The 27,719-nt window shown below is 29.9% G+C and overlaps 1 protein-coding gene across 7 annotated transcripts; it reads left to right on the forward strand.

The window, feature by feature from the left end:
• The first annotated feature begins 218 nt into the window (after nt 1-218).
• Nucleotides 219-27,446, forward strand: LOC119687860 (E3 ubiquitin-protein ligase Ufd4). Of its 7 annotated transcripts, none has more exons than XM_038102383.1 (15): nt 219-448; nt 525-639; nt 3,108-3,336; nt 3,448-3,781; nt 3,878-3,947; nt 9,690-9,829; nt 9,908-11,621; nt 12,634-12,886; nt 12,962-13,156; nt 13,788-13,829; nt 18,979-22,455; nt 22,523-22,773; nt 23,478-24,608; nt 24,688-25,676; nt 26,368-27,446. In XM_038102383.1, the coding sequence occupies exons 6-15, from the start codon at nt 9,690-9,692 to the stop codon at nt 26,648-26,650; spliced, it is 8,475 nt and encodes a 2,824-aa protein (XP_037958311.1). In that variant the 5' UTR covers nt 219-448; nt 525-639; nt 3,108-3,336; nt 3,448-3,781; nt 3,878-3,947; the 3' UTR covers nt 26,651-27,446. The 7 variants fall into 7 exon arrangements, with proteins under 7 accessions (XP_037958311.1, XP_037958306.1, XP_037958310.1 ...); XM_038102378.1 differs by having other exon boundaries at nt 12,938-13,156; nt 26,368-27,445; XM_038102382.1 differs by having other exon boundaries at nt 12,938-13,156; nt 13,788-13,823; nt 26,368-27,445.
• The last annotated feature ends 273 nt before the right edge of the window (nt 27,447-27,719 follow it).

Genomic DNA, 27,719 nt, shown 5'->3' on the forward strand with positions numbered 1-27,719 from the left:
GCCTTAAGTGAACTAAACTCGATCATTGCAACCACCTTGATTATTGCAACACTCTCGAATTCGATTAGTTGCATTAATCGACTTCATACTGTATGTGTAAAACTTAGTCACTATTGAAATAACTTACAATAAATAAATATCGTACATATAATCTTAGATTGCTTTAATTTAAAAATAATAAAATAAAAAAAATTTTTTTTCTTAATATTATTTGCCCTATGTGTAAACAGGGAATAAAAAATGTATGTTTCGTTTACTACTTTTTCAACATAGCATGCTCGCGGTAGCGCGAGCAACACTTTTCCGTTCATTTTAGTCGGTTTTCTATATTTCGGGGAAGAGGTGTAAAATTTCTGTTGGTGTAAAGTCATCCAAAATTTCTGTATGGATTATTATAAAGTTTTATAAATTAGAAAAATTGGCATAAAAAAGAAAGTTATTTACAAATGTATGAGGTTTTATAAATTTTGTTTTAAAATTGAAAAAAAAACGGAAATGATTTTGATTTAACTATAAATTTGCAGTATTTTCATATATCTCGGTATCGAAAAAAATTCAAAAGTACGCTCTCCTCAAAGAGCCAAACGGAGGAACATAAAATAAAACGTATTGGTAGAGATGTTGAAAATTGTATAATTGGTAAGTACAAAATTAAAATAGATAAAATATATTAAAACGCATTACTTTAATTTGCATCTAATGTTATTTAAGGGCATTTTTTCAGTGAATCAAAATTGCGCTGACTCTTGACTCTCAGCAGTTCATTTTCTCTTTGTCTTACTAAAAAAAGTATTGGGCTTTCACATTTCATCATTTGTTAGTTGTGCTCATGTCAATTTTCAATCGATTTTAATATTAGCGCCTACAAAAACAATGTAGAATAATTGAGTGTGGTTAATATTATTTTGTAAAATAATTTATTTTAGGGTATGTGCGAAATTATTCATTTTTGGTTATTGTACTGTTACGAAAAGAATCACTAAAAAAGATCAGAAAATAATGGCGACCAAAAAGTGGTCACGATTTGCATGAGCGAATTTAAGTTTCTTTCTCGGTATTAACAGTTATGTACTATATAAAAATTACAAACTCGAAATTTGTATCTAAAATGCAATATATAATATGGTGCCATCCATTTTAATTAACTATTAAATAATCTCTTGTGTGTACTACATTAATTTTTCTCCGATAAGTGTGTGTACTTAATGTCAGTGCATCTCACCTCTTTTTTGCCTTGGTTAGTTAATATGCAGTATCAATTTGTAAATTTGCATAAATGTACTAAACACAGGTGCATACTTCTGTTTGTTGAGATATGGACATTGTGCTCATATATATGTATCTGCCTGTATATAATCTATCTGTAAATATTCGCATGTGTTTTTCTAAAGTGAAGTGAAATGCATTTACTATTTATGTGTGAATTAGTTGTTGTAATTTTGCATATGGTTTATTTATTAAGTTGTCACCATCATCATCTTCATAATCATCATCATCATTATGATTATTATAATCATCGTCGTCATTGCTGTGTTGTTATTGATTGTAATTTGTTTTAACTCTTAAGAGCATGATATTATTTAAATAGTTATACACAGTTATAGTAGATTGAGTTAATTTTACATTAATTCTACGCAGTTGATTTATTGATATTGATATCTTCGTATTTCCAATGAAACATATGACAGCTTTCGTTCAACACACCTTACATTTTAACATATGGTTTAAAGCTTTACTTGTCCATAAGGAATTTCTAGGTAAATGTAATGATTACATATATTAAGTTACATATATTGCCAAATCCATTATAGCAAAACTTCTGATGAAACCTTGTTTTAGCATAATAGTATTCATAATACAGGTTCTAGTGAGAAGAGACTTATATATTTGTCCAATATTGTGGTTTCGTATAAGTACTGTCTTAACTTTTTTCATATTTCTACAAACTTCAGATGTTGTTGTTGTTGTATTCCGAGGGGATCTGCTTGTTTTGTCTCTTTTGGTAGACTTGACCCTTTTTGGACCAGAACTTTTAGAAGTTCACTCTAATAGTTGTCAAATACTTCAAAGTGCAGCTCAATCATTCTGTTTACATAATCAGAACTCATAATTATATTACAGTGTAACTATGGTTTGCTTTGTTCATTAATACCTACTACTATGCACAACGTTATCATACTTCGATAACCTTTGTGATATACAGTCAAACTTACATAACTCGAACTTTCTATAACTCAAACTAAATAGAGTGTAGCAGGGTTTAGAGAGGAAGCGTTGCTTAGGGTTTAGAGCGCAATGTACTGCTCAGTTATTTTGTTTATACACCTGAAGCTCATAGATATATTACTGTTTAAGCATCGTATATTGATAAACTGTGTGACATATTTGCTATATCTCTATTCTTTATTCGGGAAGGATTTAGCTATGAGTAGTAATTGACAATTAGATGCCTTTCTTATATTCTACAGTTTCTTAGTGAAAACTTTTCTTACGCGTTTAACAAATACTAATATTTTTTTTTTTTTTTGTATATTCTGTCCATTTTAGTATTAAACAAAACTTGGTTACGTTTTTAAACTACAACAATCCCAGAATCCCTTTGATTATAGAATTGTGGACTCTCTTTTACTAAGAAACAAAGTCCCTGTTAATCTCATAAATGAGTAGTATCTATATTTTTTTTCGCCCAGACCCTATTTAAACAAAATAGTTAAAGTTAAGGATGTCTTTCGTCATCGATAAAAACTATAGTTCATTGGGAATATGAAACCATTCTAAAAAAAGAATAAGCATTGGTGTTAGGTGTCTATTTCTTTGTAAGTTTAATTTTTTTGTTTCGTTGAAGAAACAGCTTTATATTTCATATACAAGTATATATTTTGTGTGAGCTTGATTGTAAATTAATATTAGAAATGATCAATCATTGTTATTTCATTATAATTTATGACAAAGTATCAGACATGTTTATCATAAAACTATTACTTTGTTATTGTATGCACGCCATATTTAATCGGAGAATACTTATTTATTTTTGTTTACATAAAAATTATATGAATAAAAAAGTGCATTAATTATAGACAATTATTTATACAATAAAGTTAATAAAGTTTTCTAGACAACCATCAAATCTTTGAGGTTTAACATACGCAGCAAGTTTTATTTTTGCGATGACATGAACAAATTCCATTGTATTTAATTGATTGCTACGCTCTATGTACGCCTATAGTTACGGTTTAAATGGTCAGATTAAAATAAATAAAAGCAATATTATTAGGTGAAAAATTCCGAATTACGCAAGGATTCGCTATATATAACTTAAGAAACGAATTCAATGAAGTAAGTAATATATCTAAACAGACACGAGTTAAGTAATTCAAAATTTTAAAAACTGCGTCTTTAAGAAAAAAGTTAATAATAATCGATTAAAATAATACAAATTGCATATAGGAAAGTGCGCTACTGGAATGAGTTGCAGTCCTCCGATCAGCTTCGAAGAAGTTTTTTGGTTTTTTGGCAACTTAGAATTTTGAACCTTTTAACTGAAAAGAGCATTTTGAAAAGAACATCTTAATTGAGCTTTAAAACAACTGGAAACATTGTATGTCAAGAATATTTTAAAACTTTTAAGATCAACGACGAATATCAAGACGTTTCAAACTCAAGATCAAACCGTTAAGAAAACAATTTTTAAGATATAACTTTTTCGATTTTCATCAAAATCTTAAGTGTGAAACCAAGAACATCAAATTTTTGAGCTGTTCGCAAGTTTAATAACAAAATTGTAATTAATAATCTTATCATATCTTTACATAATATAAAATTCATATATTTGGCAAAAAAAATATATATATTTAAATATTATGTTTTTATTTTTCAGAATCAACTGAATATTACGCAAAGAAAGGAAAGTTTAATTGTGAAATACCTAATCGACATATTAATACAATGTAAGTAATTAAATATCTAAAAAATGATAATTGCTTTTCTTAGAGAATAATCCATGCAATCCAAAAAAAAGCTATATATTAAAAAATCTTAAGTTTCGTAGTATGAATTAGTGCTGTTCACATTATTCGAAGTTTTTAAAAATTCGAAGTTCTTCGAATATTCGAATATTCGCATTTCAACGAAGTCTTCGAAGTTGGAAAAAACTTCGAAGTTTTTGTGAATTTTTGTTCTCGAAGTCTTCGAAGTTTAAATGTAGTGAAAAACTTCGAAGACTTCGAAGACTTCGTAAGCAAAAGGTGAAGTGAGAGCGCAAAATGCAAACAAACGTGCATCACACAAATTATTTGAGGGATGAAAGCATTTGCTTTGTTTGTACGGTTTTATGTTTTTTGTTGTTATTCTATGCAGAAAATTAAAAACATGTTTTTTTGTTTTATTTTATTACATAAAATTTATTTTATTATTAAATATGTATTATAATATATATTATTTTTAAATATGTTATTATTAAATATTTTTTATATTAAATAAAAAATTCACATTTTAAATAACTTATATTTATTATTTATATGTAAAAAATTATATTTATGAAAATTTTTAATATAATATAAAATACATGAAAATTTGATGGAATTTCTTTTATACAATTTTGCTTATACACTAATTTACATTTTATTTAGATACTTCCTTATAATATTATGTATTTCTTTTCCTAGAATAAGGGATTTAAAATTTTTCCATAAACAGTAAAATAACTGTAACTACAACAAAACATTCAAAATTTTATAATGCAAAAATAAATTTGCGCTTGCCTGCGTGATCATCACAGCTCATACAGGTCAAATAATTAGGCATTAATAAGCAAAACTCATTTTTCCATAACTAATTTTCAAGATTTTAATTTGTGATTTTATTGAAAAGGAAAATGAAAACTTTTATAAAATTCCATTACTAATAAAATCCATCAATATCAATATTTTCATATTATTACGTATATATTTTATATTATATTAAAAATTTTCTCAAATATAATTTTTTAAATATATATAATAAATATAAGTTATTTAAAATGTGAATTTTTTATTTAATATAAAAAATATTTAATAATAACATATTTAAAAATAATATATATTATAATACATATTTAATAATAAAATAAATTTTATGTAATAAAATAAAACAAAAAAACATGTTTTTAATTTTCTGCATAGAATAACAACAAAAAAAACATAAAACCGTTCAAACGAAGCAAATGCTTTCAACCCTCAAATAATTTGTGTGATGCACGTTTGTTTGCATTTTGCGCTCTCACTTCACCTTTTGCTTACGAAGTCTTCGAAGTCTTCGAAGTTTTTCACTACATTTAAACTTCGAAGACTTCGAGAACAAAAATTCACAAAAACTTCGAAGTTTTTTCCAACTTCGAAGACTTCGTTTACTATTCGAATATTCGAATTTCTTCGAATACTTCGTAAATTCGAATATGAACAGCACTAGTATGAATTATAGTTTTTGAAATAAAAGACTTTGTCTTGAAATAGAAGAACCCGGTACTTGGAAAATCTGATATGAAAACTTTCATTTTAAGCTGACTCCTTTTAAATATTCTAATATTGGTGTTATAATATTAATATAATATTATAATAAGTAATATTCTGAAAGTTTTTTTTTATTTTTTCGCATTATATCATGTTATCCATGGTTGTTATAGAATCGATAAATCTTTATAAGGGCAATGTCTGTTTTCTTATTTTGGTAAATTATAATTAGACCAACAGTTTATATAATTAATTTCATATTGGAATTAATGATAAATTCTAGAAGTTTTTATCCTAAAGCCATTCATTGTTAAGTTGCGAAAGATAACGCACTTCTCTGTTAAATATAACAATATTATATTTTATACAAATAATTCCACGTATACTGGCATTTACTTTGACAGAATAAACCCATTTGAATGACTGATTAACAGGAATTCTGAGAAGAATTTGTAAAATAAAATCTTTATATATAATTCCATTATATAATTTATGTGATCTTCTAGTATAGATTTAAGTTGTTGTTGTTCCCACCTACCGGGATCTGCTTGTGTGATCTCTTTTGGTAATGTTAAATGTATAATTCCATTATATAATTTATGTGATCTTCTGGTATAGATTTACGTTGTTGTTGTTGCCACTCACCGGGATCTGCTTCTGTAATCGTCTAGATCGATGAGTGGAACCTATAGATTTATGTAGTTTAGTGTGCTTTCAAAAATATACAGAGTACAAAATGAAATAGTCAGGCAAGAAGCTGATAGTCCATTAAAGTACCGTAAACTATCAGTTATAGCTCATAAAGATAGCAAAGATATGATTTTAATATGTTCAAATTGCCCGAATCCTATGCTGCAACATCTATTCACGATTTCAAATTTCAAATTAATCAAATTAGGTTTTTGTTTGTTTTTATTTAAATTTAATTGGTGTTTTAATAATTTGAGCATAAGTTTTCAATTTCCAAGTAGAAAAAAAATATGACATAAGTATAATAAAAGAAAAATACTCATCTGTGCAGGCAACTATCAAGTACTTCTAGCAGTTTAGACTCAAAATATAGGCATTCTATAAACAAATGTTAAAACAAACACATACCTGCTTGTAAAGTACCTTTGGGGGGTGTTGAATGTCACTAGGTCGTCAAGATTGACGGGTGGCTCTGATACGTACACCCGGTCGTTCTTAGACTAACCTCTTTAAAGTGGCCAGATTTTTTCGTTCGAATCTGAGTTGATCGACCCTTTCTTTCTTAATCCTTTCCTACCTAACTTCAACCATCACCCACTACATTCTAACCCATATATTCCTCCTGTAAAACCTTTCATGTTATCTGCTTTTAGGTCCCAGCGGGTCAGGGTTAGGTCAGGGAGCATTGCAACTATTTAGATTACAACATTATTTAGAACAATCTATTTAGTTCAGATCTCAATCGTTTCAAAAAATAACTTTATGTCTATCCTTTATCACTTTGTTCATCCATCTTGATCATGATTTTCCTCGGTTGTTCCGCAATATATTATTATTAATTTTGTTTTTAAATTATTTTTAATTTATTATATTTTATTTTTATTACACTTCATTAAATGTATTATTGTCCTCTGAGTATAAGTCCTGATCATTTTATCTTTTCCAATATCTGCTTCGCTGTTAAACTGATGAATTTTACAAGAGTCGCTGTATAATAAGGTCTTTGATATGCTAGATAACTGCTTGCTCTTTGATAGTTTGTTTAATTCTTTATACGTACATTAAGTATATAAGATTCTCCTTAAATGTCTTCATTTGGTTTGAAGGCCCATATACTCATGATCTTAAGTTCGGTTATTGTTTGAACAAAAACACATCCTGTTAAATAAATAAATAAATAAATTTTTTGTTGTTGTGTATGTAAAAAACTTAACTATTCAAAACTTCTTGTTTTCTGTTTTTTGTTTGAGTATTAACAAGCTACGTCGTTTTATAAGAAGTGGTATGTATGTATTGTGGCTTTAACGATATATATTATATGTGTTGCTGCGTCTTTAAATTGTGTATACAAAAATCTTTTTCATTGTTCGTAAGAACTATCTTTTCTCATATGCCTAAGTATATGCATATATATACTTGTGATAACTTAGTGAGTATTGTTCCTCTTAAGTTTATTAGAAACATCTTGTATGAACTTTTCAAGTGCATTACTAAAAGTAGATATGACACTGCTTTGTTTTGTTTCAGTCCACTATTGAAAATAAATTTGGATCGTTTTGAATTTTGACTCTGGTATTGGCTATTATATATCCGTTTTTAAAACGTTTGTCAGTTTTTTAGGTATCACAAGTTCTCGTTTTAGTCATGAGAATTTTTTCGAGATCATAGCCTATAGTTTTTTAAAATAAATTCTAATAATAATTTGATCTGTCGCCGATCTATTAGAAGTAAATTCACTTTAATATTAACTGACTATTTTACTATATTCTGTTGTTTTAGTCTAACATAAAGAACAGTTTTCAGAGTTTTATAAGCGAAGAGTCCAATATGTAGCTCTGTAATTGGCACACACAGTTTGGACTTCCGTTATTGCAAATCGGGCATATAATTTCAATGCTTTATTAATCAAATAGTTTCTTCTGTTGTCATGTATCAGTTATTCTTTGAGACAACAGCTTTAAGAGGCGGTTACTAGCAATTTAAAAAAGTTTAGCTGAGAATTAGCATCCTTCTGACGTCTTCTGGTTTACCTTATTATTTATTTGAATCGCATTTAGAGTTTCTTGATGGGTGGAAAGTTTCTTTTTAGTTTTTTATATTGTATATATATTATATTATATATTTTTATTTTTTAATTTTTTAATTGTAAAAATACAAAAATATATATATTTTAGTGAAATGTTTGCCACACAAACAGTTGAAATACTTTTAATAAATGTTGGTCAAGTTGAATATAGCTACCTTAATCTGAAATGAAGGTTCTACTTCTACTGTAGGGTGTTATATGCCTTGATATGCTTCTGTATATAGGTTCATTTTCTGTTGGTTTTTATACAGGAAATATCTTTCAAGAGCAAAAAGTATTTAGAGAATTTATATAGACAATAATTAAGTGATAAAAAATTAATTGCGCAAAAAGTAAAGAAGAGGGAATTTCGAAAGATTGGCCAGAGAAGAATTCGCACCAAAAAAGTCTTTGTTTGATTTCTCAAAGTGCGTTGCATTGTCATATTTGTTTATTTTCCAATTTAATGTTTAAGAAATAATTTTTTGCTACCTTAATTTTATTTACGAGTATTTTTATGTGTATGGGTGTGTGTATTTACCTATTTTGCAGTCGAAATTCGTATATGTCCAAATATATTTGTATGATGAGAACAGTGAAATATATTTACATTTTATGAAATCTTGGAAATCAGCCAAAAAAAACACTGAAACATTTTATAATTTTATTTATGCTTCGAGAGCATATCAATTATGGCATTGATGAAGGTCAGATATGCAATACCTATAAGTTCAATTCAGTAAACTATTTTCCTCCAAAACTTAGTTAATTTTTATTTATTGTGAGGCTTACTAAGCAATGAATTACCGATTTAGTCGGCGCAGCAATAACCCAAGACCTTAAATATTTTGATTTTATATATAATAAGATAGATAAGACGTAGAAGAAATAGTCTTTTTAGGAAGTGTGGATGATTTTATATATAATAAGATAAGAGGTAGTAGAGATAGTCTTTTTAGGAACTATGGATGATTTTATATATAATAAGATAAGAGGTAGTAGAGTTAGTCTTTTTAGGAAATGTTGATGATTTATATATAAGATACGAGGTAGTAGAGATAGTCTTTTTAGAAACTGCGGATGATTTTATATATAATTAGATAACATTATGAGAACTGCGGATAGCACGATGATGTTTTCTCATCGTGTTACTATCTGTGATGAACATTGATATGTAAAGTAGTTAAACAGCATTATAGAAGGTTTTTAATTGAGAAAGAGTCAGCTTCAAAGCAGATAAAATGGACTTTTGAAAAAAGGATTGACTTAATTTTCAAAGCTATATAACACATTAACATAATTACAAATGCTCACTTTTAAGAGTAACAGACTATATATTTGATCTGTTATATAGGAAAGTAGTGCAGATTATTTAATATAAAAACAAATATTTTTAATAAACTTAATTAAAGACTAATACTATATCCATATTATTATTATAATTTCAGATGGGCGACGTTGATCCTGAGACACTCTTAGAGTGGCTCTCTATGGGACAAGGAGATGAACGCGATATGCAGTTGATTGCTCTCGAACAGCTATGTATGTTGTTGCTAATGTCTGATAATGTTGATCGCTGTTTCGAAAGGTAAGTAATAATATATTAAATATAGTTTCTTGTTATATTTTTTTAATAAAATTATTTAACATCCATATACTTTTTTAGTTGTCCTCCTCGCAGCTTTTTGCCTGCTTTGTGCAAAATTTTTCTAGATGAATTAGCGCCAGAAAATGTTTTGGAAGTAACAGCGCGAGCGATAACTTATTATTTGGATGTCTCAGCAGAATGCACACGTCGTATTGTTGCAATTGATGGTGCCATTAAAGCAATATGCAATCGATTAGTAGTTGCAGATCTAACATCACGTACTTCTCGCGATTTGGCCGAACAGTGTATTAAAGTATTAGAATTGGTGTGCACCCGAGAAGCAGGTGCAGTTTTTGAAGGGGGTGGCCTCAATTGTGTTTTGTCGTTTATACGTGACTGTGGATCACAAGTACATAAAGACACACTGCATTCAGCTATGGCAGTTGTATCACGCCTTTGCACAAAAGTTGAACCTAATACACCCTGCATACAAGACTGCGTTGAAAGTCTCAGTACTTTACTACAACATGAAGATCCCATGGTCTCAGATGGTGCCTTAAAATGCTTTGCGTCAGTAGCTGATCGTTTTACGCGCAAATGGGTTGATCCAGCTCCGCTTGCTGAATATGGTCTTGTGACGGAACTATTAAAGCGTTTGGGGAATGCAGCTGGTCAAAATAATAACACAACGAGCACTGTTGGAGGCACTACTCCTACAAATACAGGTCCTACCACTTCTACTGGAATAAGTGAGAATATAGCAATTTCCACACCTGGAAAATCTCAAACATCAGATACCCAACGCTCTTCCCAATCGATTTCTACAACTATTTCTTTGTTATCTACACTATGCCGTGGCTCAGCTACTATTACACATGAAGTATTACGTTCTCAATTACCAGACGCTTTAGAGCGAGCACTTAAAGGCGATGAGCGTTGCATACTAGACTGTATGCGATTCGCTGATTTACTATTGTTACTTTTGTTTGAAGGACGTCAAGCGTTGACACGTTCGAGTACTACAAACGCACAGGGTCAATTAACATCACGTGTGCGTAGAGCAGATAATGCTGTAGAACGTACACATCGTCAGTTAATTGACTGCATACGATCAAAAGATACTGATGCATTACAAGAAGCAATTGAGTCTGGTAATATAGATGTTAATTGTATGGATGATGTTGGACAAACATTATTAAATTGGGCATCAGCATTCGGCACACTTGAAATGGTTGAGTACTTATGCGAGAAAGGAGCTGACGTTAACAAAGGCCAACGCAGTTCTTCATTACATTATGCTGCTTGTTTTGGACGTCCGGGTATCGCAAAAGTTTTACTTAAATACGGTGCTTACCCAGATCTTAGAGATGAGGATGGCAAAACACCATTGGATAAAGCTCGAGAGCGTTCTGATGATGGTCACAGAGAAGTTGCAGCTATATTGCAATCACCAGGCGAATGGATGGCAGCAGGTCATTCTCTTGTCAATAAAAATCGCAATGATGATGGAACACCAGTTGAACCTCGTGGTGACCCTGAAATGGCACCGGTATATCTTAAATTCTTTTTACCAGTATTTTGTCGTACTTTTCAAAGCACAATGCTAAGCAGTGTACGTCGTGCAAGTTTGGGTCTCATAAAAAAGTTAGTCCAATATGCACACGCATCTATATTAAAAGGATTATGTGAACAACCTAAATTGGACGTAATTTGCGTAAATAAAAATGGACAAAATGGACAAAACTTAGGTACACTGTTAGTCGAGGTAGTTGCCAGTGTCCTAGATAATGAGGTAAGAATATAATAATATAAATATAGTCTGTGTAAATATATTTATAATTAATACTAATAGAGTTTATTTATATAGTTCTGTATGTAATTATTATGTATATATATATATAATAATTAGATATATACAAGGCTGGGTTTTTGAGTAGTATGTTGATTTTTAGCTTTTTCATACTAGTATTATGTATGCAGATACAGATGGAAAATAAACTGAATTTGTTTAAAAAAATGTTTAAAAAATTTAAAATAGAAACTGTTTAATATTCACTAATTATAATATAGTTAGTATTACTTGTATACTTAAATGTTTTAATGTCTTAAAATTTGAAAAAAAATTATAGTTACACATTAGGGATGGATAGGCTTGTTACAATTTAGCGCCAGAAGAAATAAAATTTATAAGATAAATGTTTATTACATTATATATATATATATATAGACGTGTGCAAAATAATAACACCAATGCAAGTATTTTAATTTTTTATGATAAGAAATAATACAATGGTTTATAATTAATTTAATTGAACACCTTATTTAAGTAACTAAAAGTGAAGAAAATAGTTAATTCCTTGTTTTTTCTATTCTATTATCAGCGATATAATAGAATTAATGAATTATGAATTCATTCTACTTTTTGCAGGTCTGTAGATTAGTGTTAGTAATATATTATTCCATCTGGTCTCGCCGCTTATATATTTCACTTGATGAATAATAACAACCAATAATTTTTTAAATTCAAATAAAATAATTAAATTTAAATTATTTAATTTAATTGTGTGTTAAGTATCTATATGACTAGATGATAATTTGTATTAATATCATTAACAAAATACATATATTAATCTTAAAAATCTAAAACCATACTATCTATATGATTAGTAAGCATTATTATTTTTTTTTTAATTAAATATAGTACGACTAAGATTTCTATTGGTGGTATCTTTACTTACCACGTAAGCTCGGAGAAGATGATTTAATGATATGTTTTTCTTTTTTTGTTTTTGTTTTTTATTTAGGATGATGACGACGGTCATCTTGTTGTCTTAACTATTATTGAAGAACTTATGTTAAAAACTCAGGATGAATTTCTTGATCAATTTGCGCGCTTAGGAGTATTTTCGAAGGTCCAAAGTCTAATGGACTCTAATGTGGAAATTGATTTATCTTCAACAATAACATCATTACATAGCGCGAATACTATTACGAATACAACGAATGAAGAACATGCTACTACTAGTTCCTCAAGTGAACAACCACAACAAAGTACAGGTATGCACCACATATATTTCTCTTTTTTTGATATATATATTTTACCACTAGATGATCCAATGGATGATGCTAAAGAAATCCTACAAGGCAAAGCTTACCATTGGCGTGAGTGGAGCATATGTCGTGGCCGTGATTGTTTATATGTTTGGTCAGATGCTGCAGCATTGGAATTATCAAATGGTTCCAATGGCTGGTTTCGATTTATACTGGATGGAAAATTGGCTACCATGTATTCAAGCGGTAGTCCTGAAAATGGAAATGATAGCTCAGGTAAAAATAATGATAAAATATTAACATAATTATAAATTTTTTCTATAGATACTAGCTTTTAATCATAAAATATTGGAAATTTCTATAACTTATATCTTTCATAATACTACTTACTATTGTAAATATAATTTCTTAAGATAATTACTCCCTTAAGGGTATAGGAGAGCCGTACATATTTATTGTAGTTATTACACAAGAAAAGTAACAAAACTAATTCCTTGTACCATTTTTTGTTATGATTAATAATCTCCACTTTGTGATGCAAATGCATTTTACTTCCGGTAAATGCAATACAATATTATAATATTATAATGTTAATGTGGGAAATACGGTGCATGTTCTACTATATTATAATTTTTCTTTTTTTTTTTTTTTTGTACTAAACTAAACGGTCCGAGTTCAAATATGTATATGTTACTTTTCTTGTAATCTAATATAAGATTTTAATAATTGGGTATATAACGATAACGATGGCAATATGCGAAAATTGCATTACTAAACTGATTGGTATTTTATAACTGCTTAGCAGAGAAGTAAATTATTGGGTTAATTTATTTAAAAATATTTGTATTTATTTTTTATTTTAATTTTGTTTTAATTCATAACCATTACACATATTTTTACGCCATAGGAAAAAGTCCACCCGTGGATACAAGCTCAACAGAAGGTGAGAGTAAGTTTTTTTTTTTTGTTTAAACGCTTTTCATTAATTTCATATCATGTTTATGTGTTTAACCTTTTGTTTAATTGTTTATTCTTTGTATTGTAGTTTTTTAATTTATTTTTGATGGTTAATGTTGTTTTGATTGTATTTATTTGAATAATGTTTTTTAAACTGTTAAGTTTATGAATTCTATGTATCTTAACTTTACTAATAAAACAAATCTATAAAATATAAAACACACACATTTATCATTTATTAAACATGCACAACAAGGATTCATTTAGAGATTTGGATATTTGGAGATTTGGAAAAAACCTTTAAAATTTTATTTAAAATAGGTCAAGTTAAAGTTTATAGTTTAAACATTTAGAATTCAAATTAACAGAAAGACACAAAAGTTTTTGATTTATTCGAAGGTATCCATTTTGTGGTTCTGACAGTAAACGTAAATAAAATATAGTCCTAATTGTGATCTCGTTTGAATTTGTGTTTCACTGACATTTCCATTAAGAAATATATTTCCATTTCTATTAAGAAAATATAATATCATTCAAATGTTCACCATGTCATATCTTTAAGTACTGAATTTTTTCCGAGGTAATTTTCGATCTTAGACAAGATCTTTCGCATCAGCATGGTGCTTTGACTAACTCTAAAGAAAAAAAAAATCCAGTGACAACAAATCGATTAGATTATATGATACAATTATATAAATTGTACGATACGATTTAAAACGGTTATACGATACGATTATAATCGCTTATACGATACGATTAAAAACAATTATACGATATGAATATAATCGATTATGCGATACGATTATAATCGCTTATACGATACAATTAAAAACGATTATACGATACGATTATAATCGATTACACGATGCGGTTCCAAGAACGGCTGGGTCTACGTCCCAGAGCCACTCGTCGAAGACGACTAAGCGCCGTTCAACCACCCCCAAAGGGACTTCACAAACAGGTATGTGTTTGTTGACATGGCGGATTACAACAACAACAACAACAACATTACACGATGCGATTATAATCGATTACACGATACGATTACGATAATACGATACACGCGTAATATTACATTTTCGGGAATTTTCTCGACCAACAAAGTCAGAACAAGAAGTATTGTGTGTCTTGTAAAAGCACCCTATTAAGTTACACATCTTCCACGTTTATATTTTACAATAGCTATCCGAATTAGCGTATTGTGTAACACATTTCTTATTTTTTAAAAAGTACGGACATATAACCCCTCTGCACTAAATGACAAATCATATAGTGATATAGTATATATGGAGATAATAGTCGTTAAAACTGCTCCACACAGGAAAATTTATTTTACTGGCATATGTACTAAACGACAAACGACTACTAAGGAATCACCATTTTTGTAGTAAGATTTTATAATTTTAACGTGTTTCGTGTTATTAAATGACCCAAATTGTAAATTGCAAACCCTTCACTAAATAGATAATGACGTGGATGACAGTTATGTTTGACGTCTGTCACTAAAATAAAATAGCCAAATCAAAACCATAAAATGGATAATTTTTATATATAAATAATTCTTAATTAGTGTTCGTGGTAAATCATATTTTGCACTTTTACATTATGGAGATTTTCAAAAAATAAGATTGTCTTCATTTTAATAAATTTTAGAAGGTTTTTATGGTAATATTTTGCCTAATGAAATGGAGATACATTTATAGATCACTTTATACAGACTTAGCTTATACTATATGGCTTACATTAAATTACATGTAATATTGTACTTTCACAATATGAATTTTTCAATAAACTAAGATTATCTTTAACATATGTTAAATTTTCGAGACTTTCTGATAGGGATTACACTGAAATTTAAGATAGATTCAAACATTGTGTTGTAGTAGTACCCATAGTAGTTGCTCGATGGAAAATTATTTTAATTTTTTAGTGTTCGTTATTAGTAGAACGATAAGTGTAAGTGTATATTAACAAAAAAAAAAATTGTAATTATTGAAAGAATTTAAAAAATTACATTAACAAAGTGATAAAATAGTTTATATACATTTTATTGTGTTCAACATCAAACATCGATCCAGTTTTCCGGTAGGTAATGATAACTTTGTCGAATAACAATAGGTGCTTAAAAGAGTAAAAACTTGACGGTTACCAAGAGTTCAAAATTTTGCTTACCTCTATTATATTTTTGGTAAATATTAGCAATACGAGTAGCAGTCAAACATTAATACTTGGTGTATACAAGATTATTAAAATCACATTCAAATGAATTGCAAAGAAATAAATTGATTTGTTATTTAATTAATTAGTTTTTTTTTAAATATTGTTTCAGTTTTTTTGTTTTTTTTATTAAAATACAAATTAACTTCAAGTTCAAAAATTTGCCAAATAAACTTATATTATTTAACATTTTGCAATTTTTAAAAAAAAAACTTTTTTTTTTTTGAAACAAAGTATCACCTCAGCATTTCTGTTAGTATAAGAATTTTTTTTTAAATAAATTATTTTCATTTATCGTCTAAATAAGTAACAACGCTGTTTAAACACTAAATTTTTAGTATTAAAAAATTTAAAAAATTTTTTTCACACAAACTTTTCGCATATTAACAATATTTTTGGCAATGCTATATCACATGTGCACACAAGGGACAATTAGTTGAAGCAATAAGTTATAGAATACAACTTATTTTGCATATAAATAATAAATTAGCAATTCATAATTAATTTGCAATTTTCCAAGTCAAGAAATGCATTCTAAAATTTATTACAAAACTGAAATAGTTCTGAAAAAAGTCAAGCAACAGAATTATTAGTGCTAAGATTTAATATAATTTTGTTGATATATTATTGTTGACTTTTTTATATACAGTGAAAACTTTAAATATGGATAGCCAGAAAAATGTAAAATTTGAAAAAAATTAAAAAAAAAAAGAGTTTCTCATAAATGGACATGTCTCTTAATCGTGCAATTCATCTACTTAAAGCGCCCAGAATTGCTAGTTTCATTGTTATCCACTGTAAAGAGCTTTCACTGTCTATTGTAGATACATAAATTTATGACTTTCATGTAGTTATCATCTATAATCATTACCTTTAATGCATATCTTGACTTTAAAATAAAGCAATTTTTAAGAAACATAACAAATGTTGTACATAAACGTAAATGCTTAGGACAATTAGAAATTTTTTTTGAGATACATGTACATCCTTGGAAAGGTACTATATAAGCATTTTATCTTTATATTTATATTAAATTGTATATAGTTTGTCTGCTCTTAACATTCAAAATTTCACTAACTTTGCAATATAAAAATGTAGACCGGTTGACTGACAACACATGTGTAATATATTAAGTAAAATATATATACATATTTATTATATGTATATATACTAATTATAACATATTTGTTTAATAAAGTTTCATTTTTTACTGCAGCAGTTTGTATAATAGAGCAGGGTTAATTATAGAGATGCATGAGACCATTTCGTGAGAACATCATAATCTTTTAAGTGCCATAAATTATGCAATATTGCATTGAGGTCCTATTGGTTTCTTTTCAATTAAAGGAACTAATAATTGATTTATTAATATATTAAATTATCTACTAGTAAGCATATTAAGTAATGGAAACATTTTCTTTACTTGCCTTAGTCCATACCTGAGAACTTTTCTTTTTATTTCTTGTCTGAAATGTTCTATGCATGTTCAGCCCTTTCTTACACACATAGTTATAACAAAATAAATATAAAAGAACCCTTGTAAATTATATACAGTCAAACTTCCATAACTTGAACAAAAATTTTGTTTCGTGCCGATAGGAATATGGGAAAGTGCATTCTATTAGTCGAATTTTTGTTTTAAGTATGAATACATTTTGCTGTTAGGTGAAGTCCCTTTTTCCAAACCACATGTTTAATTTTTTCTTTCTTATGTTGCTTCTTTGCGCAAATGCCAGTCGCTGGTAGCGCTATTTAAAGTAAATAAAATAACTTCCAATGTTACTCTTAACGATTGTATTGAGCGTGACAATGAAATTTGTAAATCAAGCTTTCCTACAGATAACGATATTATTGAGCACTATAGCTCTAGATTACTGAATCCAATTCTAAGCGCAACGGAAAGTGATGATGGTTCGGTGGATGTAATTGTTTATCAGCCTTCCAAGAATGAAGTAGAAGACTCTTTTAATATTCTGAATTTATATTTGCAAACGAATCATACTACAACTGATGATCACTATAAGAGTATGAATAAAGTGGAATCTCATTTTACCGAATATAAGAAAAAAAATTAAAGTCCCAAACCTTAATATCTAAATATTTTACCTGACTATAACTTCGTTCTTTATTTGATTGCAAATAAATAAATATCTTAAAATGTAATTCTAGTTTCTTTCAAAAATAAAAAAAGAATAAAAAAATTCTCTAACTCGAAGTCTTCATAATTCGAACCTTTTCTTTGCAAAATTGGACTTCGAGTTATGGAAGTATGACTGTATATCATAACACTTTTAGTGTTCCGTTAAAGTAGAATTCTTAAAAACCATCTTTGTAGTTTTTGATCACTTGTACTTCAATTTTTCTCTTAAAGTTTCTTACAAAGCGGTACGAACAGGTTGATTAGCTGTTCGAACAGGTTGATTAGCTGTACGAACAGGTTGATTAGCTGTACGAACAAGTTGATTAGTTGTACGAACAGGTTGATTAGCTGTACGAACAGGTTGATTAGCTGTACAAATAGGTTGATTAGCGGTACAAATAGGTTGATTAACGGTACAAATAGGTTGATTAGCGGTACGAACAGGTTGATTAGCTGTAGCTTTGAAAAAGGTTTGATCTAAACGATTGAATTCTATTATATTATTTATATTAAGACATAATACTGTTTAAGCACTTTGAAGCGTTAATCTCAGTACATGGTAAAAAATAAGTAGGGTAAGGTATTTCAAAAAGAATTAAAAAAATGAAATTTTTTTAAAATAATACAAGTCGTAATATATATAAAAGACAATTTTTTTTTGTGCACTATATTGAAAATAAAAAACCGGTCTACATATGGATATTAAATAAACCAAAACATAAAAACAAACAATATGTGATATGTTGATTTTTTAAGTAGAGTAAACGTTTTTATATTTATTTAGAAAATCGTGGTGAGTTTTTGGAAAAATTAATTCGTGCACGTTCAGCGGTACGCGCGGGCACATCATCACAACCTATACTACCAACAGTTAGCGTTTTGCGGTTGGTTGTTGGCAATTGGGTTCTCCAATCTCAAAAACCAAATCAATTACAAATACATAATACCGAAGGTCATCAGGTAACTATATTGCAAGATGACTTGCCAGGTTTCATTTTCGAAAGCAATCGAGGCACGAAGCATACATTTACAGCTGAAACTACACTTGGTCCAGATTTTGCTTCCGGTTGGTCGATCAATAAGAAGAAAAAAATCAAAACCAAAACTGAAGTTCAACGTTCACAAGTTAAAACAATTGCACGGGAAATATACAATAAGTACTTTAAGGCTGCTCAATTAGTACCACGGGGTGCTGTGGCGAAATTGACATCGATTGTGAAAGAAATCGAAATTGCACTCGAAGAGCAACGAATGGGTAACCAAACGAATTGGCAGGAAAAATTACGTAGTTCATTAAATCAACTGGGTCAATTGTTACGAGAAGATGGCGTGGTTAGTGCATTTGAAATGCACTCTTCTGGATTAGTACAAGCTTTGGTAGCTGTACTATCCAAAAACTATTGGGATAATGGATTGTCACGTAGTAAAATAAATAAATTGCAAAAACAACGAATTTCAATATTTAAGCAATGTATGCTTAAGGATAGAGATGAGGAAGATATTAATAAGACAACCGCAAACATTTTGGTACAAAAACTGGTAGCCGTTTTAGAAAGTACTGAAAAGTTGCCTGTTTATGTTTATGATGCGCCTGGTACTGGTTACGGTCTCCAGATACTAACTAAGCGTTTACGTTTTCGACTTGAAAGAGCAGCATGTGAAACATCACTTTTTGATCGCACTGGTCGTACATTAAAAATGGAACCATTAGCCACCATTGGACAGTTGTCAAAATATTTGCTGAAAATGGTAGCAAAACAATGGTACGATATGGATAGATCTACTTTCCTATATTTAAAGAAACTACGTGAGCATAAACAAGGTATGGTATTTAAGCATCACTTTGATTTTGATGAAGATGGATTAATATATTTTATTGGATCCAATGGCAAAACAAGCGATTGGGTCAATCCGGCACAATACGGTCTCGTACAAATTACAAGTTCAGAAGGCAAAACATTACCTTATGGCAAGTTGGAAGATATTTTATCACGTGATTCGATTTCTGTAAATTGTCACACTAAGGACAACAAAAAAGCATGGTTTGCTATTGATTTAGGAGTTTACATTATTCCAAACGCTTATACCCTGCGACATGCACGAGGATATGGTCGTTCAGCACTTCGAAATTGGATGCTTCAAGGATCTAAGGATGGTGTTACTTGGACAACACTGGTAACTCATACTGATGATAAGAGTTTGGTTGAACCTGGTAGCACATCTACATGGCCAATTGTTTGCGCACCAGATGAAAATCAAGGCTTTCGCCATATACGCATACAACAAAATGGACGAAACGCATCTGGTCAAACACACTACCTTAGTTTAAGTGGTTTAGAAATTTATGGACGAATTGTCAGTGTTTGCGAAGATATTGGTAAAGGTGCTAAAGAAGCTGAAGCCAAAATACGAAGAGAACGCCGTCAAATTCGAGCACAACTTAAACACATAACTACAGGAGCTCGTGTCGTACGAGGTGTTGATTGGCGTTGGGATGACCAAGATGGATTATGTGAAGGTACTGTTACTGGTGACATTCACAATGGTTGGATTGATGTGAAATGGGATCATGGTGTTCGTAATTCTTATCGTATGGGCGCTGAAGGAAAATATGATATAAAATTAGCCAATTGTGACAATTTATCAGTTTTAGAGGGTGGTAATTCTATAACTCCATCCACCACTTCAATCACTACATCTACTTCTGCAAACAGCAGTAGCTCTGGCATAAGTATCAATAAAAAAGAAAAATCAGTTACGTTAACATCACGAAAATCTAGTTCCACTCCCTCATTACCGGAAGCAACTGAAATAAATCGTAATACTGATGGACCAACAGATCAAGCAGCCTCAGCTGATAATTTAGCATGGAAACAAGCTGTTGAAGCTATTACCGAAAATGTCTTCTCATCTGCAAAGTCCCAAATCCTAACAAATACTTCTTCATCAGGCATCAAAGAAGATAGCCAAACGAATGTCAAGGGTGGCCATTCAACAGGTTGCGTAATGTCTTCAACTTTGGTACGTGATCGGGAAAATATATCTGACTTGTCAGCAATTAACAATTCAATGCAAGCCATCAATACTAATGCTCCGGATTTGGCTACAATTACTGAAAATCAAACTCTAAACGATATTGCAACATCTTCTTCTAATGTAAGCATATCATCCGACATTTCTATTAGCAGTTCAAACAATTCTAAAAACGGTTTAAGCTTTATATTTGGCTCGTTAGCCTCAAGTATTTCGGCAACTTCCACTGTACCAACTACTACAACCACTTCGACCGCTAGTTTAATACGGAAAGTTTCACAAGGTGATGAAACTAAGTCAACAAACATAGAAGCTAACAATAAAATGAACGCTAATAACAGTGTCAATAGTTTGAGTAAAGGATTGCTTGTGAATTTAAGATCAAATTCTGCAAGTCAACGTGTAAACCAATTCTCTTCAGATACCATAGATATGATCGATAAAATGCGGGATGGTGTAGACATGATACGCAACACAACCAACAATTTACTTTCATCTGAAATTTTACCATTGCCAAGTGTAAAATTATCAGCACCAAAAGCTGAAGTAGAGCAAACGAGTACTCTATCTGAAACTGATAGCCTTACTTCATTGGAAAGTGTGTCGACTGATACATTGAGAAGTATAAGTGCATCTGTACATCAGTCAATAAAAAGAACAAATATGAATAAATTAAATTCTCATGATGACTACAAAGACGGAGTACCTTCTTGCTCCGATGCAATGCGTGAACAAACAGAATCTCGTAAAAAACAATCTTTAGCTACAAACGTTATTTTGGCTCCAACAACTTTAGTGCATTCAGCAGACACACCACAACAAAGTAATTCAGATATTGCTGTATCGACAGCAACTTCACTTTCTGGTACTAATGTCAGTGTTTCCGTCTCCAATCAAATGAGTGTAAGTGTACCAAATCTTACAACTAGCTCAGCTTCAGAAACACCATCACAAACAGAACCGTCTGCACATAGCGGACTTTTAGAAACATTTGCAGCAATGGCTCGAAGACGTACTTCGCAAGGCACAACTATACAAAACAACCAAATGATTAATAGCAACATGAATAGTAACGAACGAAATAATCAAAATTCTGGAACGTGTTCATTCTTTCCACGTGGACCAAATTCAGTGACGAGCTTAGTGAAATTAGCATTATCTAGCAATTTTCATTCGGGATTACTAAGCACTGCTCAAAGTTATCCAAGTTTATCGTCTAACAATTCATGTAAGTAGAGCTATTATAGTAGAGAGGATTATATAGGCATATGTGAATATGTATTTTTTTCTTTTAGCAAATACAACCGTAGCGGCAGGTGGTTCGAACACCGGAGCAAGTGCGACTAGCCAGCAAGTTCATGCTTCAATTAATCCTGCTCTCACCATGAGTTTGACATCTACTTCAAGCGATAGTGAACAAGTTTCATTGGAAGATTTTCTTGAGAGTTGTCGTGCTCCGACACTACTTGGTGATATGGATGATGACGACGACATGGATGAAGACAACGACGATGAGGAAAATGAAGATGAATATGAAGAAGTTGGTGTAAGTTCATATCGTATACTTTATCTCACTCAGGCGTGTTAATAAAATATATTAAGGCAAACGGATATAATAAAAAAAATTTAAGTCGGTAAAAACAACAAAATAAAATAATCGATAAACTTTCGACAGGCAAATAAATGGAAATATTTTTCCATAAATAAATATTTTTCCGGATAAATATATAATTCCTGCATATAAGTGTTTGCAATTTGATTGTTATTGTTCTATGTATAGAATTTGTTGCTATATTATAGAGATTTGTATTGTATCAGTACACTTAAAATGTCTATAGGCTATAATCGAAATATTGGTGGCAATGAAATATATTCTTTATATATTTTGTTAAAACAATTGACCAATTAGCACGTTGAAAAATATATAATTATAAGTTGATAAAACCAAAAAAAAAAAAACAAAGACATATTTTGTAAAATCATGAATTATAAAAAGGTACCATCGATGGAAAAACATTGGTGGTAGGTGACCTTATTATTTCATGTTTGATCACTAACATTTGATTAGTGAAGCTACCAATCAATTCAATATTGAAAAAAATATATGTTGCTTCGACAAAACAATACAGAAAAAACTAATAATTTTAGAGCTAACTCGTCCATAACTCCTTTTCACAATTCGTACTTTTTTAACAAAGAGAAAATACATATCATAATATCTCGTATATTCTAACAATAATATTTTTACAGAATACTTTGTTACAAGTAATGGTATCACGGAATTTACTTACATTTATGGATGATGAAACTCTTGAAAATCGTTTAGCAAATGTGGGAAAACGTAAGTCTTGGGATGATGAGTTCGTTTTAAAACGACAGTTTTCAGCTTTAATTCCTGCGTTTGATCCTCGACCTGGACGTACAAATGTTAATCAAACATCTGATTTAGAAATACCTGTCCCAGGCACCAGCGCAACTGCGCCACGTGCAAATGAGCAAACCACAATTCAGCAACCAATTCTTGCGTTAACTTTACGTGGTCCTGGTATTGGAGGAGTACCAGAAGTTGAAATTGAACTGTCACAAAATGATTGGACCATATTTCGAGCAGTCCAGGAATTGCTTCAGTCATCTCAATTAACCAAAACTGAGAAATTCCGTAAAGCTTGGGAACCAACATACACTATTGTATATCGTGAAATTTTACCCCAGGAAACAGCTAATACTGATGCCGATGATGGACCTAATACACCGATAATTTCTTCTAAGAGTGGTGCTTCCACTTTATCTCCTAACTCACCAATGCGTGGTGAATTTACAACATCTGAAAACGTGACGTGTACTGTAGATGATGTACTGCAATTATTAAGTCAACTAAATGCACTTAACCAAAGAGACAGTAACGACTTATTGGGTATCGAAGCTGTGCTGCCGCCAGAAGCATTTATGAGTAAAAAGCTCACTAATAAGCTACAACAACAAATACAGGATCCTTTGGTTCTCGCAAGCAACGCATTACCTAATTGGTGCGAAGATCTCAATCAATCATGCCCCTTCCTATTTCCGTTCGAAACTCGCCAAGCCTATTTTAATTTTACAGCTTTTGGTGCATCACGCAGTATTGTCTGTTTGCAATCTCAACGTGATGTTACAATAGAACGCACACGTATGCCTGGTTTAAGCCCACGACGTGAAGAACACCATGAGTTCCGTGTTGGTCGATTGAAACACGAACGCGTTAAAGTACCACGCACTGATAAATTGCTTGAATGGGCAATACAAGTGATGAAGGTTCATTGTAACCGTAAATCCGTGCTTGAAGTTGAGTTTGTTGGTGAGGAGGGTACCGGCTTAGGACCAACTCTTGAGTTTTATGCACTTGTAAGTAACTCATTCTTTATTTAGAAATAGATAATATATGTATATATATTTTTTTTTTCTTGTCTTGTCATTGGTTTAGGTTGCCTCTGAAATTCAACGCAAAGACTTGTGTATGTGGCTGTGTGACGATGAAAATGGCGAAGAATTTTTAATAATGCCTGAAGTTGGAAGCGGAGAATCGCCCGATTATCAGAGCGAAGTCAAGCCTGTTGGTTATTATGTTAATCGCAGAGAACATGGATTGTTTCCAGCACCACTTCCTCAGCAGTCTGAAATATGTGATCATGTATCTAAATATTTTTGGTTCCTTGGCGTGTTTATTGCCAAAGTTTTGCAAGACATGCGACTAGTTGACTTACCTTTATCTAATGCGTTCCTAAAGCTGCTTTGTCATAATAAAGTCCTGTCAAATGGAGTACACCAAATACAAAGTACTACTGCAACTGAAGACCTTATGGCAACTTCTGTAATATCAGAAGACTCTGAATTAGCAGATACTTGCTCAAAATTACTTAGTATTGATTATAATCAAAGAAGCTGGTACGATGGCGTGCTAACGTACGAAAATTTATTAGAAATTGATCCATTACGATATGAGTTTATTAAGGAACTACAAGAACTATTATCCCGCAAACAAGCTATTGAATGTGAAGTTAATTTAACTAACGAAGAAAAGAATGAACAAATTCATGCACTTAAGTTGCGTACCAAACTTAATGCTGAAGTTGATTTAGAAGATCTTGCCTTGACATTTACATATTTACCCGGTTCACACATATATGGTTTAAATAGTATGGAACTAATTCCGAATGGAGCTAATATTGATGTGAACATAGACAATTTAGAGGAATACTGCGATACTTTGATCAGTTTTATTCTTCAAGATGGCATTGCAAAGCAGTTAGATGCGTTTCATCGTGGTTTTTGTGAAGTTTTTCCATTAAATAAGTTAGCGGCATTTAGTCCTACGGAGGCACGTTTGATGATTTGTGGTGAACAACATCCACAATGGACACGAGATGATTTACTGAATTATACAGAACCTAAACTTGGGTACAATAAAGACAGGTACAAATTGTCTTTTTTTTTTTTTTTTAAATTTTTTAAATTGTATGATAGTTAACACAATATAATAGATAATAGACTAGTGTTTTTTTGACTTAATTGACATGGTAATATAGAATTGCACACCGAATCAATTTTTGATTATAAAAAAATTACATAAATTAATTTATTAAGGATAACTGATATCTTTTTTTTTATGAGAATCATTTGAAAAAGATTAATTAAATTTATCATTTGTATAATTGCAACTTTTCAAGATAATCTTAATACCTCAAAATAAACGAGGAAATATTAAAAATTAAAATAGAAAAAAAAATTGCGAAAAAAAATCTTTCTGATTCCATTAAAAAATTAATTAGCATTTTTTATGCCTGGATGTATATATATATAAGGAAGATTTTTCGTATATATGGGAAGATTTTTCTTATATATTAGTTGGATTTTTCTTATATATTAATTGGATGTTTCTCATATATGAGTTGGACTTTTCTTATATATGAATTGGATTTTTCTTATATATAAGTTGGATTTTTCTTATATATGAGTAAGATTTTTCTTATATAAAAAAAGAATTTTTCTTATATATATAATAATATTTATATAAATGTGTTTATTGTTTTAAGTTTTATTATTAATTTAACTTGTATAATTTGAATGGAGTTAAAATTTAATAACTTATTTTTACCTTTTTCAGCCCTGGATTTTTACGTTTTGTTAATGTATTAATGAGTATGACTGGTCCAGAACGAAAGGCATTCTTACAATTTACTACAGGTTGTAGTAGTTTACCACCAGGTGGTTTAGTAAATTTGCATCCCCGTCTAACGGTGGTACGAAAAGTGGACGCAGGCGAAGGCAGTTATCCTTCAGTAAACACTTGTGTACATTATTTGAAGTTACCAGATTATCCAACCGAAGAAATTATGAAAGAACGTTTATTAACGGCTACTAAAGAAAAAGGATTCCACTTAAATTAAAACTATTTTCAGTTCATCTAATTATTACTATATAAGTTAATTCTAAATTTTTGGTTACTATGCATTTCATTTCAAGTATAAAATCGATCAACAATTTCAATATATTTTTAACTGCTAAAAGTATCTTAAGTTATAAGTAGCATTGTTTTTATTTAATAATACGGCTACTCAAATATGTAATACAAATATTATTGTTAAAATTAAGAGATATAGCACATGTTCAATATTATAAAACTAAATTCTGTAGCGACATATCTTTATCTAAACCAAAAAGCAAACCATGCAACGTACTAAAAACCTAAAATTCTAAGTAAATAAAATTTCAAGATAATTTAAATTCAATGTAAATAATGCCAACAAAATTAAAGTTATACTTATAATTATATTTATTTCATTTCTGTTAACAATAAAATTTAAAAGTTATAATCTAATCTTGTTGAGATGAGCGACTTTTTATGATAAGGTATTGAAATTTCTGCATTAGTTGAAAAATATATTAGAAATTGTTTGAATGCGCTAAAAATGGCTTTGAGTTTTAGATGTCGTTTTTACACTGGCGACTTAGAAAATATTTATTTTAAAGAATAAAAAATATAAAATTCTTTCCTACGAAATATAAATCACTTTTATACTAAATACATACTACAATACTAAACAACAAAAGATAGTACCAGAAATATTTATAAAAAAAATCTCTATTAAAAATAAAATTTGTTTGTCAACCTTTTTATAAAGAGTGAAAATAAGAGAAAATCATTAACTAAAGCATAAAATACAAAGTATAGTTACATATATACGAGTCTGATCTTGTGTATGATTTACTAACATATATTTTGAAATTTTTCACTTAATTTTTTTTTCTAATTTTTGATAAAATACATTTAAGTGTTACAGAATATTTAATGAAAAGCGATGCTTTTAAAATAAACACAATATGTAATATTAAATCATTAGCTTGTAAGTAAACAAAATAAATGTATCTTAAAGTTACTTTAAAAATAATTGAAATTTTATCTTGTAAAGATACTTCGATTTGCGATTTGCGATTCGAGAATATAAAATCAGTTAG

This window comes from Teleopsis dalmanni, chromosome X (genome assembly GCF_002237135.1).
Source record: "Teleopsis dalmanni isolate 2A chromosome X, ASM223713v2, whole genome shotgun sequence".
In the NCBI taxonomy this organism is placed as follows: domain Eukaryota; kingdom Metazoa; phylum Arthropoda; class Insecta; order Diptera; family Diopsidae; genus Teleopsis; species Teleopsis dalmanni.

Excerpts from the sequence above, each read along its gene's own strand:
- LOC119687860 (XM_038102378.1), top strand. The coding sequence starts at position 9,690 with ATGGGCGACGTTGATCCTGAGACACTCTTAGAGTGGCTCTCTATGGGA. Across the intron at positions 11,622-12,633 it reads CCAGTGTCCTAGATAATGAG|GATGATGACGACGGTCATCT; the intron begins GTAAGAATATAA and ends TTTTTTATTTAG. Across the intron at positions 22,774-23,477 it reads ATGAATATGAAGAAGTTGGT|AATACTTTGTTACAAGTAAT; the intron begins GTAAGTTCATAT and ends ATATTTTTACAG.